The sequence below is a fragment of the Stegostoma tigrinum genome, chromosome 4 (genome assembly GCF_030684315.1).
Source record: "Stegostoma tigrinum isolate sSteTig4 chromosome 4, sSteTig4.hap1, whole genome shotgun sequence".
NCBI lineage: Eukaryota > Metazoa > Chordata > Chondrichthyes > Orectolobiformes > Stegostomatidae > Stegostoma > Stegostoma tigrinum.
The window spans coordinates 67,250,998-67,263,811 of record NC_081357.1 but is presented as its reverse complement, the minus strand read 5'-3'; the positions used below and the strand labels follow the sequence as shown (position 1 = coordinate 67,263,811).

Here is a 12,814-nt window from a genome sequence, read left to right as displayed (position 1 = left end):
AGAGCCGAAGTGCAGGAGATGGGCCTGACATGGCTGAGGGCACTGTCAACCACAGTGGTGGAGAATCTCAGTTCAGGAAGAAGGTTGACACTTTGGAGGCCCCCTTGTCGAAGTTGTTATTGGAACAGATAGTCATACTGTATGGAGACAGACCCTTTGGTCCAAATGGATGCAACAGAGACGGAGAAACTGGGAGAATTGAATAGAGGCTTTACAGGAAGCACAGTGAGGATGTATAATTAAAGGAACTGTGGGAGTTAGTGAATACTATTTGCCAGCCTATCCACAAAAGTGGAAACAGAGATGTCGAGCAAGGGAAGGGAGCAGTCAGAGAGGGACCAGGTGATGGTTAGAATGTCAGCTCTGCTTCCTCTCCGGACTTGTTGAGGTTTTCTAATTTCTGTTATTGTTCCATTACCATTTAGTCTAATATCCCTTTCTCCTCTTGCCTAACAGAACATTGATCTTAGTTTCAAAGGTTCAATTGAACAAGCCTCAAAGTCTTTCTGGAGGTAGGTGTCTCAGACTGCTTCAATCTTTATGTGGGAACGTGCTTTCTGACCTAACACATGAACAGGCTTATTTTAGACTCATCACTGCATCAGTTAGACCATAAGACATAGGAGTGGAAGTAAGGCCATTCGGCCCATCGAGTGCACTCTGCCACTTAATCATGGCTGATGGGCATTTCAACTCCACTTCGCTGCACTCTCCCTGTAGCCCTTGATTCCTTGTGAGATCAGGAATTTATCAATCTCTGCCTTGAAGACATTTAATGTCCTGGCCTCCACTGCGCTCCGTGGCAATGAATTCCACAAGCCCACCACTCTCTGGCTGAACAAATGTCTCCTCATTTCTGTTTTAAATTTACCTCCTCTAATTCTAAGGCTGTGCCCCCAGGTCCTAGTCTCCCCGCCTAACGGAAACAACTTCCCAGCATCCACCCTTTCTAAGCCATACATTATCTTGTGAGTTTCTATTAGATCTCCCCTCACCCTTGTAAACTCTAATGAATACAATCCCAGGATCCTCAGCCGTTCATCGCATGTTAAACCTACCATTCGGGGATCATCCGTGTTAATCTCCACTGGACACGCTCCAGCGCCAGTATGTCCTTCCTGAGGTGTGGGGCCCAAAATTGGACACAGCATCCTAGATGGAGCCTAACTAGAGCTTTATAAAATCTCAGAAGCACATCGCTGCTTTTATATTCCAACCCTCTTGAGATAAACGGCAACATTACATTCGCTTTCTTAATCACGGACTCTACCTGCAAGTTAACTTTTAGAGAATCCTGGACCAACACTCCCAGATCCCTTTGTACTTCTGCTTTACAAATTTTCTCACCATTTAGAAAATAGTCCATGCCTGTATTCTTTTTGTCAAAGTGCAAAACCTCGCATTTGCTCACGTTGAATTTCATCAGCCATTTCCTGGACCACTCTCCGAAACTGTCTAAATCTTTCTGCAGCTTCCCCACCTTCTAAGTACTACCTACCTGTCCACCTATCTTCGTATCATCGGCAAACTTCGCCAGAATGCCCCCGGTCCCTTCATCCAAATCATTAATATATAAAGTGAACAGCTGCGGCCCCAACACTGAACACTGCAGGACACCACTTGTCACTGGTTGCCATTCTGAAAAAGAGCCTTTTATCCCAACTCTCTGCCTTCTGTCAGGCAGTCAATCCTCAATCCAAGCCAGTAGCTCACCTCGAACACCATGGGCCCTCACCTTACTCAGCAACCGCCCTTGAGGCACCTTATCAAAGGCCTTTTGGAAGTCTAGATAGATAACATCCACTGGGTTTCCCTGGTCTAACCTACTTGTTATCTCTTCAAAGAACTCTAGCAGGTTTGTCAGGCACAACCTCCCCTTACTAAATCCATGCTGACTTGTTCTAACCCGACCCTGAACTTCCAAGAACTTTGAAATCTCATCCTTAACAATGGATTCTAGAATTTTACCAACAACGGAGGTTAGGCTAATCGGCCTATAATTTTCCATCTTTTGCCTTGATCCTTTCTTAAACGAAGGGGTTACAACAGCAATTTTCCAATAATCTGGGACCTTCCCTGACTCCAGTGACTTTTGAAAGATCACAACCAAAGTCTCTGCTATTTCCTCAGCCACCTCCCTCATAACTCTAGGATGCAGCCCATCAGCGCCAGGAGATTTATCAATTTTTAGACTGTTTAGCTTTTCTAGCACTTTCTCTTTTGTAATGCCTACCATACTCAACTCTGCCCCCTGACTCTCCTTAATGGTTGGCATACTACTCATGTCTTCCACTGTGAAGACTGACACAAAGTACTTATTTCTAATATTACTAGCTAGCCTACCTTCATATTTGATCCTCTGCTTCCTTATTTCTCTCTTTGTTATCCTCTGTTTGTTTTTGTAGCCTTCCCAATCTTCTGATTTCCCATTGCTCTTGGCCACTTTATAGGCTGTCTCTTTTTCTTTGATACATTTCCTGACTTCCTTTGTCAGCCATGGCTGTCTAATCCCACCCCGGATAATCTTTCTTTTCTTTGGGATGAACCTCTGTACTGTGTCCTCAATTACACCCAGAAACTCCTGCCATTGTTGCTGTAATATCTTCCCCGCGAGGCTCTGCTTCCAGTCGATTTTTGTCAATACCTCTCTCATGCCCCTGTTATTACCTTTATTTAACTGTAACACCATTACATCCGATTTTGCCTTCTCTCTTTCAAACTGCAGACTGAGCTCTATTATATTATGATCGCTGCCTCCTAAGTGTTCCCTTACTTTAAGGTCTTTTATAAAGTCTGGCTCATTACATAGCACTAAGTCCAGAATAGCCTGCTCCCTTATGGGCTCCATCACAAGCTGTTCCAAAAAGCCATCCTGCAAACATTCCATGAATTCCCTTTCTTTGGATCCACCGGCAACAATATTCACCCAGTCCACCTGCGTATTGAAGTCCCCCATGATCACCGTGACCGTTCCTTTCTAACATGCCCTATCTATTTCTCGGAGCATCTAGCGCCCCTGGTCCTGATCACTGTTAGGAGGTCTGTACATAACTCCCATAATAGTTTTTTTTGCCTTTGTGGTTCCTCAACTCCCACACAGACTCCACATCCTCTCACCCTATGTCATTCAGTACTATAGATTTAATTTCATTCTTAGCTAACAAGGCAACCCCGCCCCCTCTGCCCACCTCTTTCACTTTCTGCTCCAAAATATTGGAAACTGTGACACAAACTACTGTAACACACACAGAAACTCTGGGTTAGTTGCAACATTTACTTAACTAAAAAAACGACTCTCCAGGGATATATGAGGCAAGAATAAGACAGTGATAGTGGCATACAATTCTGTCGTCAAAAAAACGATTTCGCAGATGTGACTGACAGCGATATGTTTCCTCACAGATTAGAGGGTGAAGAACATTAGAGAATAGTCGTAAAATGTTTTGGAAGAGGAAGGAGAACAGTTAGATACCCGAGTTTAGAAAAGAACTAATGATAAAGGAAGATGGACATACGAAGTCTCCAAAGGGAAGTTAAGATTTAAGCAATAGATTGGCACAAATAGCCCAATGGACAATAACCAGTGGATGGTACACTGTGCTACATGTTGAATATGTGAAGGAGAGAAATTTTAGACACGTAGAATATTGGAGGAGGAACATGCCAGAAACATACAGTACAGGAGAAAGCTATTGGCTTGAGGCCGTACCATCAAAAATATACCATTACCTACACTAGTCCCATTTTCCCACACTTGGCCCATAGCCTTGAATGTTATGACACTTCGAGTGTTCAACCAAGAACTTCACAAAGGTTGTGAGGTTTCCCACCTCAACTACCCTTCAGAACCCATCCACCGTCTGGGTGAAAACAAATTTTTCCTCAAATCTCCTCTAAAACTCCTGCTTTTCACTTTAAAATTATGTCCCAGTTAGGCCGTTTAGCCTGCTTCACCATTCAGTATAATCATGATTGATCATCCAACTCAGTACTGTGTTCCCACTTTATTCCCATACCCTAAAAACTACATCTAATTTCTTATTGCAAATATTTAAAGTGTTGACTTCACCCATTTTCTATCACAGATAATTCCATAGGTTCACCACCCTCTGGGTGAAAAAGTCTCCCATCTCAGTCCAAAGTGGCCTATCCTGTGTTCTTAGATTGAGACTCTCTAATCACTAGGAATCTTTCATTGACCTTGTCTAGTCCTGTTAGAATTTTGTGGGTTTCTAGGAGAACCCCCTCATTCTTCTAACCCAGTGAATAAAATCTCTCTTCCTGCATCAGCCTTGCCATCCCAGGAATCAGTCTGATAAACCTCCATCGCACTGTCTCCATAGCCAGAACATCCTTCCTCAGGTAGTGAGACTAAAACTGCACACAACCCACCAGGGGTGGTCCCACCAACGGCCTGTACAATTGCAGCAAGACGTCCCTGCTCCTTACACTCACCTAGCGACTGGACATAAACACCTTCAGTTTAGTATCATTCAAAGACAAGCACCTCTTGACAGTGTAGCATTCTGTTCGGTAATGAACTGAAATATCAGGCTAGTTTCTTTGCTCATATGCCCGAGTCAGAATTGAGCCCACATCCTCCTTACTTAGAGGTGAGTGCTACCAACTGAACCAAGGGGGATATATTTGTGGCTTAAGATTAAATAAGACTCGGGAAGAATGTGCAAATTAAGGAGAGCTTGACAGGGATACAAAGGTTGTATGGTAGTTTAAGGGATTAATTATATTACATTGCCAGTGAACATTCAAGTGCATTGAATTGACAGATTCCATCTGGGAAGAGTTAAGAAACATGAAGGGAACCTGTACAAATTGAGACAGGTAAAGATTTTTCTGATCATAGAGTCATAGAGATGTACAGCATGGAATCCAACCATTCAGCCCAAATTGTCTACGCTTTTGAATCATAGAATCCCTACAATGTCGAAACACGCCCTCTGGCCCAACATGTCCACACCAACCCGTCCTCCTATAGCCCACCTAAGCTTCACATCCCTGAACACTACAGGCAATTTAGCATGGCCAATCCACCTAGCCTGCACATCTTTGAAATGTGGGAGGAAACCACAGCACCCAGAGGAAACCCACGCAGACACGGGGAGAATGTGCAAACTCCACACAGACAGTCGCCCGAGTGTGGAATCAAACCCGGGTCCCTGGCGCTGTGAGACAACAGTGCTAACTGCTCAGCCACCACGATCAGGTATCCTAAATTAATCTAAATTAGTCTTATTTGCCAACATTTAGCCATATCCCTCTAAACCCTTCCTATTCATATACCCATCCAGATGTCTTTTAAATATTGTAATTATACCAACCTCCGCCACTTCCTCTAGCAGCTCATTCCATACACACACTACCCTCTGTGTGAGAAAGTTGTCCCTTAGATCCCTTTTAAATCTTGCCCCCCATACCTTAAACATATGCCCTCTAGTTTTAGGCTCCCCTACCTTGGAGAAAATATCTTGACTATTCACCCTATCCATGCCCCTCATGATTTTTTACACATTCTGCAGATAAGTGGGAACAACATAACGTTTGGGTATTTCAACTATCCCAAAATAGTGGTCAAAGCTGGAGGTGTTTTTCAAAGTGCAAACCTTCTACATTTTTCATCTATCACGAAAGGACCATTACTTTCAAAAACTAAATTACGTAAAGCTGGTGAACAAACAAAAACGGAAACAAGGGGATAATAATTAATTTCAAAGAAAGACATAGGAAATTAGTTTAAGACAAGGACCTGGACTGGTAAAGTGCTGATAAAGGGAAGAGTTCACTAAGATAGAAAAGCATTTGACAAAAATTAAATGGAATAAAGTTTAGGAAACAAGTTGGCAGATTAGTGGCATGTCTTCCAAAAAGAGACTGATGGAGTGCAGAACAAATACATCTGCTGCACCACAGTGGAGCTGCTGCTGTAACATTTGTTTGGTGTTATAAAGAGAGAAAAGGCTGAATCAGATAACTTTCTACCAGTATCTATAACCTAATGTCAGTTCTGGAAAATACTTAAAATTCAAGTCTAATAAATGTGCAGCTATGCTAATCTTTTGAGCCCTGGATGACATGGCTAATTGAACAGATAAAGGGAAAACAGTAAATGGATTTTTAGAAGAGTGAAAATACAAAAGAAAATGGGAGAGAGCAAGACAAGGAAGATAGAACATTTTTCACTGTTTACTTCAGAAAAAAAAATTAAAGCTCTCAGTTGGATTTGCCACTGTGCAATAAAAAAATTCTTTAAATACATGTTTATATTAATGCACTGAACTGAATGCCAATGCCATATTTTTGGCAATAACAGATGCTTTTATATTTCAATGACACCCAACTATTGGCCCTGACTTGTTATGCACAAGTATCATGCATTGTAATACACAACCCATTTTTAACAATATTCCACAGCAACCAACCATAATGAATTCAGAGTCCCACATATCAGGAGATAGTGTAGGTTGTTTTGCAATGTATAAACAAGAGAGGCAAACATTACTCTCCAACTTTTGTTCATCAAAAACAGTTACATGAATTACCTACTTTGCACACACTGTCCGTTTCATGATTCCTTTTGCCATGTCCTCAGAGGGAATGTGGAGAATCCAGAATGGAGACTGAAAATAAATTAAGACACTTGGAATGTCAGGAATATTGACGAGGCTTTTAAAAGATATTTAGTGAATGTGAATTAAGTTAAGACACGTTGGCATTAAACTAAACTTCACATCTAGGAAATTTACAAATTTTATTGAACATTACAGGAATTTGAACATCTACATTCATCACCCTGCAACAAAATGTGCTTTGAATCCTCAAGCACTTCCATAACTACAGCAGTTCACTCCTACTTAGAAGAGACTGAAAACTACATCACTAACTTGAAACAGCAATAAAACTCCAAATCCAACCAGTAGAGAAGCCTTATTAACCACACAATCTGATATATTGTATAGATGGTTAAGAGGAGGTGATGGCCTAGTGGTATTATCACTGGACTATTAATCCAGAAACCCAGGTGATGTTCTGGGGACCTGGGTTTGAATCCTACATAGAGAGATGGTGGATTTGACTTTGATAAAAATCTGGAATTAAAAGTCTAACAATCACTGTAAAAGCAAAGTCATTTGTTGGGAAAACCCATGGGTTCACTAATGTCGTTTAGAGAAAGAAACTGCCATCCTTACCTGGTCTGGCCCACATGTGACACCAAAACCCACAGCAATGTGGTCTATTCTTAACTGTTCTTTGGGCAACTGGGGATGGGTAATAAATGCTGACCTAGCCAGCAATGTCCACATTTCGTGAACGAATGAAAACAGATTTGTAGCAACTCTGGTATCAAATATCACAGAAACTGCAGACGTTTCATGAATCATAAACTAATTCTAAGTTGAATAATAACATGAATTGTGCTTCCTTTTGCATAGTCACAATATCAAATCCTGTTCATTTCTAAATACACGAGAGCTGACGATGCAAGAGTTTGTGACTTCAGTATTTTTCCCACTATTTGGCTTGTAGCATTAGGTTTGATGTCAGTGGCATTACAGCCCCTTGAAGTAAAACATTCATACAGTATCTATAAATTAGAATAATGCTCCATGGCATCTCACTGAAGCAAATGGAAAAAAATACACCAAAGCACAGGAGACTCAGTTGGCGTTTTAATGACAGCCTTAAAATCAGGAGAGGGTGGTGATAAAGCTGAGGATTTAGGCCGGGGTTGTAGCACATAATCTAATGGCAGTGATGCTGAAAGCCCCTAACAATGAGTCAGGGCTGAATCAATCAAGGATAAGGGAAGGTACTGTCTCACAGCACCTGCAATCCATCCATCCCGCTCCCATCACCAGTTAATCAGTTTTGTTTTAATTTGTTTGCTGGATGTGGGCATTGCTGGCTTTCTGGCCAGCATTTATTGCCTGTCCCTAGTTGCCTTTGTGAAGGTGTTGGTGAGTTGCCTTCTTGAATTGCTGCAGGCTATTTGCCATAGGTTGACCAACAATGCCATTAGGGAGGGAATTCCGGGATTTTGGCCCATTGACAGTGAAGAACAGCGATATACTTCTAAGACAGGATTGTGAGTGGGTTGAAGGAGAACTTGGAGGCGGCGGTGTTCATGGAGGTAAATGAGTCACAGGAGAAACAGAGGGAGCAGGAGAAAGAACAGTTGCTTTAGCTCTATCACCTGAAGCAACTGCCTCTCCCCAAATCAACACTCTCACTGAAAGGACGATTGAAATAAAACTACATCCAGAATTGCACTGAGTTGACAAGCAAAAAGAAAAGCCTGGGATAAGGACTGTCCTTTTGGCTTCACTGCAGTAAAATCCAGAAAGTACTCTAAACTTAATGAACTGGGAATGTGTTATTCCAGGTAAAAAGGCAACACCGTAAGAAGGTGAGCAGTATAAGGTTCTAATGTTGTTTAAAAATGACTACTCCTCATCACCACTAAAGTGTAAACTTGAGCGTCCAATATTCCACCCAAATCTGTATCCCTCTGGTACTGTATGTCTTTCCGTTCCAGAGGAAGATAAGGATTGGAGAATTGCTATTACTATTACTATTAAGCAGATATTACTAGAAACTCAAGAATTTCTAAATGAACCAAACATTCAAGACTCAGCTAAAGACGAATAAATAATCTACTGCCAGAACAGAGTACAATATGGAAAATGAGTGAGAGCACAGGCCAGGAAATTTGTTCCAACATAAAACCAAGCCACTGAAAGATGTGGATTTCTGACTGGCAGCTGAGAAAGAAGGCAGCTTTTCATACTTAGCAAGTTCCTGTTACAACTAATTGGCAGTCTTTGGGAAAAATAAATTGCATTGTTACTCAGAGTTTTGGTTCACACGTAACACCTTGCGTAAGAACCGAGGAATACACTCTTACAAGAAATTTATTCTTCACCACAAAGGGTCAGAAGGTTTCAAACTTTAACATCTATTTTTTTGTTCAATATATGTTGCTTAGCCTGCACTGCCATTCTTTTCTGCTTTTATTTCAAGCATTGAACTTCTGAAATATATCACCTTTTGGCCTAAAATTAATTTACTCATTTTACAGGTACTTAACAGGATGGGATCATTATATCAGCATGATGGTAGAAGGGATGGAAACTGATGCAGGACATGACTGAGAACCTGACTAAGGCCTCATGTACGGAGGAATTAGGCTAGCAACTGTGCCTGAAATGCAGAGGGTACAAGAATATATACTGAGTGTGGAAAATGCTGGTCAGCAACAGCCGTTAAACTTTGCTTATACTTTTCTATCAAAAAGGTTTAACATGCTTTTGTGACCATTGCAGACTGTTGCACAATCACTAATATTTAAAAAACCCACATGCAAATTACTATATATGTTGCAGAAAATGGCAACATACTAAGCAAACAAGCAAAGACTGTAATGTAACTTGAGATTTCTCAGTATATTTATAAACAAATCCAATAGTTTACAAGTGTAGCGTGATATGATTATTTCAGCACAAACTAAGGGCATAACATACCTTTTCATCAAAGTTTTCCTCACACCTTAATTGTCCAGCACAAAGAGAAAACAGGGATTTTAGCTCCTGTAACAAAAAGATAAGTGGTTGGCAATGGCACATATAAAAACCCTGAAAACTAATCAAACCCTTCTGAATTAAAAGAGTACAGAGTTAATAAATACTTCGTTGATCACAGTACAGGACTTTCTGATCCGAGCTTCAATATCCCCTCCAATATCTTTTTGTTTGGAAAAGTTTAGATGTGCTCAATGGTAGTCACATTATTGTACTAGAGAATAAAAAATAAATAAAATTTGTAAAATTCTTCCTACCTTTGAGGATGTCTTGATGATCATTTTAGCCAAGTAACTGAATCTAATGGTTTAGGAACTAGCAATAAGTTGACAATAAAATTACTTCAGATGTTCATTTCAACAATACTGAATCACAAAAGCACAGACAGTGAGGATTGCTCCTGTTTAGAATAATAATTGAATGGCACACAAGTTGAATCAGCAAGGTTGCTTAAATATTTCACCAATGTTGGCCTTCAAGATGAGAACCATCTGTTTTCCATTCCTGGACCAGGCTGCACCAGCAGTTACTAACCATTTTGTATCACAAAGGCAGATTTTGCGCTGAATAACATAAGTGCACAAACAGATCAGAATATATTAAGTCCATAAGAAGTAGTAGGCCTTTGGGCCCCACGAGCCAGCTCTGCCATTCAGTAGGATCGTGGCTGATCCAATATTCCTCACATCCACTTTCCTGCCCTTTGCCCATTACCCTTGATTTCTCGATTGATCAAGAACCTTTCTATCTCAGACTTAAATATTCACAAAGTGTCTGCCCTTACAGCTCTCCATGGCAAGGAGGTGAAAAGACTTTCAACCCTCAGAGAAGGAATTCCTCCCAATCTCAGTCTTAAATTATTCTGAGACTGTGCCTTTGGGACCTACGCTCTCCAGTAAAGGGGAACATCCTCATAGTGTTAATCCTGTCAAATGCCTTAAGAAATCCTATGTCTTTTGGCAAGATCACCTCTCATTCTTCTGAAAGGAGCGACCCAAATTAGATTCACTTAAAACTTAAGACTTTTCATACACATTAGAGAGATCATTCATCTGCTGGGCTGAGGCATCAGATGAGAAATAACAGTACTCTAATCAAACAACACAACTTTTCATGCAATATATACGAATGCACCATCTGCAAAGTTTACAACAGTATAAGAATTAGTCTTATTAATTTAGATTGAAAGGAAGTTATTTAAAAACTGTTCTGAAACTTCTAGAGTATTCATCAAACCATCATGAGTACAACTTAACTAACATGGAAGAGAGGTTTAACTAAGTTGGTAACTGCTGCTCCTATCTTCAAGGTCAAGACCATTACACAGTTCTGAGCCTTACAGCATTTCTTCTTTGGGGCCCACTCGATCCCATGGTCATTTTACCCACTGCACCAGCAAAAGGTATAGGATCAAATCCTGGTGGACAGAAGCCAGCTTTGCATCACAGTGTGTGGGTGAAATTTTCGGCTCTTGGGAAAGCACCGCAGTGATATAGCAGAGACATGGACTGGCCACCCATGTAACTCCGTGTGAAGCAACTGTTATCAGATCTCACACTTCATGTGAATTTGGATGAGATGCAGAGAAAGTTTCGGCACCTGGAGCATGAACTAGCTTCAGCAAATGATCTAGGGAAATATAGAACATATGTTTCTGAACAGGTTGGGCTCTTAGCTTTACGCAATGATTGAGTTGGCATTCCTTGAAATAATAACAAAGTACTGCGAGTAGTTAAGGTGCAAAGGTGGTTATGGTGACTTTTCACTTTATTAGTTGAGGCATTGAATACAAAAGCAAGTAGATTATGACAAGAGCTCTACAGTACATTAGTTAGGCCACAAATTGACCTGCTTACAGTATTCTGTATGTTGCCCCATATAAAGTATGTGACTGCACTCAAGTGGATGCAGCAACGATTCCCCAGGCTGTTGTCAGGGCAGGGTGAGATTCAGACGTGACGAGAAAGTAGAAAGGTTTGGGATTGAGATAACAAAGTGTAGCTCTGGAAGAACATTGCAAACCAAGGAGTTTTTAACAGGAGCAAGAAAACTGACGTTTCGGGTCTAGACTCTCCTTCAGAAAATGTTTGGAAGAAAGCTCGGGGGAAATCTGTTTGAAAGGTACAGAATTGAGGGTCATCGATAAAGGTACAATGTCAGAAACCTTTCCTCTCTGTTGAGGGATCAATATCCAACTGCCAATATTTTATGGGAGGAAGCAGGTTTAGAGGGGATTTAAGGAAGTTTTTGTCCCACCCAGAGGGTATTGGGTATCTGCAATTCACTGCTTGAAAGGATAGTTGAAGCAGGAACCCTCAAGACATTTAGAAACTACTTAGAGGAACACTTTAAAACCCATAATATATAAGGCATGTGTTAAGTGCTGGAAAATGGGTGTTGAATTGATGGATCAAAAACAGGAATTCTTGAAAAACATTTGAACATTTCTCTTTCCACAGATGCTGCCAGTCAATGCAGACAGAGTTCGTCCAGCACTTTGTTTTTATTTCAGATTTCGAGCATCAACAGTTCTTTGTTTTATTTTATAATAGGTGGATGTTTCATGACTGGCACAGACAGGATGGACGGAGCGGCCTCCGTAAAAAGTGACTCCTGCGGCTGCTGGAAATCTGAAACATAAAATGCTACAAATTCTCCTCTCGCTCTGGAAGTGGATCCGCGGGGCCGGGTCTGACCGAGAGTACAGTCCCGCCTCCGACTATCACCGGGCGGCCAGAACCCGGGCCCGACTCGGACTCACCGGGAGCCGGAACTCCAGGTTTTCTTGAGCTAAAAGCAACAAAAACCTCCGACACACGTTCCCACTGGAAAGCGCCATCTTCTTGTCCGTCACCAAAACTTTCCCGAACCCTGCCAGAGGCGCGACACTTGGTTCCGGGACTGACTCGCCACCACGTCATTAATCACCTTCTCATCACCATAGACTTCCTTTTGTATCAATCAACATTTGCTTTCTTTCTTTAGAAGAAAGTCCCTTCCAAATTATATCCTTTTGTTATACTCGTGTTTTTCTTATATTCGAAACTTTTTCTTCATCTCAAAATGACAATCCTGTTTACAGAATCGTTAAGGTGCAGAATGAGGCCATTCGGCCTATTGTGTGTATTCTAGACAAAAAACCCTTCATCTGAAAGCATTTAATACGATTTTAAATGAAACACGACACTTACTATGGTATAGAGATATAGATACTGAAAGCA

At 41.2% G+C, this 12,814-nt stretch overlaps 1 protein-coding gene and 1 pseudogene across 2 annotated transcripts in view; one reads left to right on the top strand and one right to left on the bottom strand.

The window, feature by feature from the left end:
- The window catches only part of trmt11 (tRNA methyltransferase 11 homolog), a 94,548-nt gene extending 82,091 nt beyond the window's left edge, over positions 1–12,457 (bottom strand). For both annotated transcript variants that reach the window (XM_059645389.1, XM_048531900.1), the window contains exons 1-3: positions 12,355–12,457; positions 9,537–9,602; positions 6,562–6,635 (exon numbers count right to left, since the gene is read on the bottom strand). In XM_059645389.1, coding sequence (XP_059501372.1) covers positions 6,562–6,635; positions 9,537–9,602; positions 12,355–12,432 — 218 coding nt within the window. In that variant the 5' untranslated portion in view covers positions 12,433–12,457. The remainder of the gene's footprint in view (positions 1–6,561; positions 6,636–9,536; positions 9,603–12,354) is intronic.
- On the top strand, positions 7,495–8,739 carry LOC125452315 (SUMO-conjugating enzyme UBC9-like; annotated as a pseudogene).
- Positions 12,458–12,814: the final 357 nt, after the last annotated feature.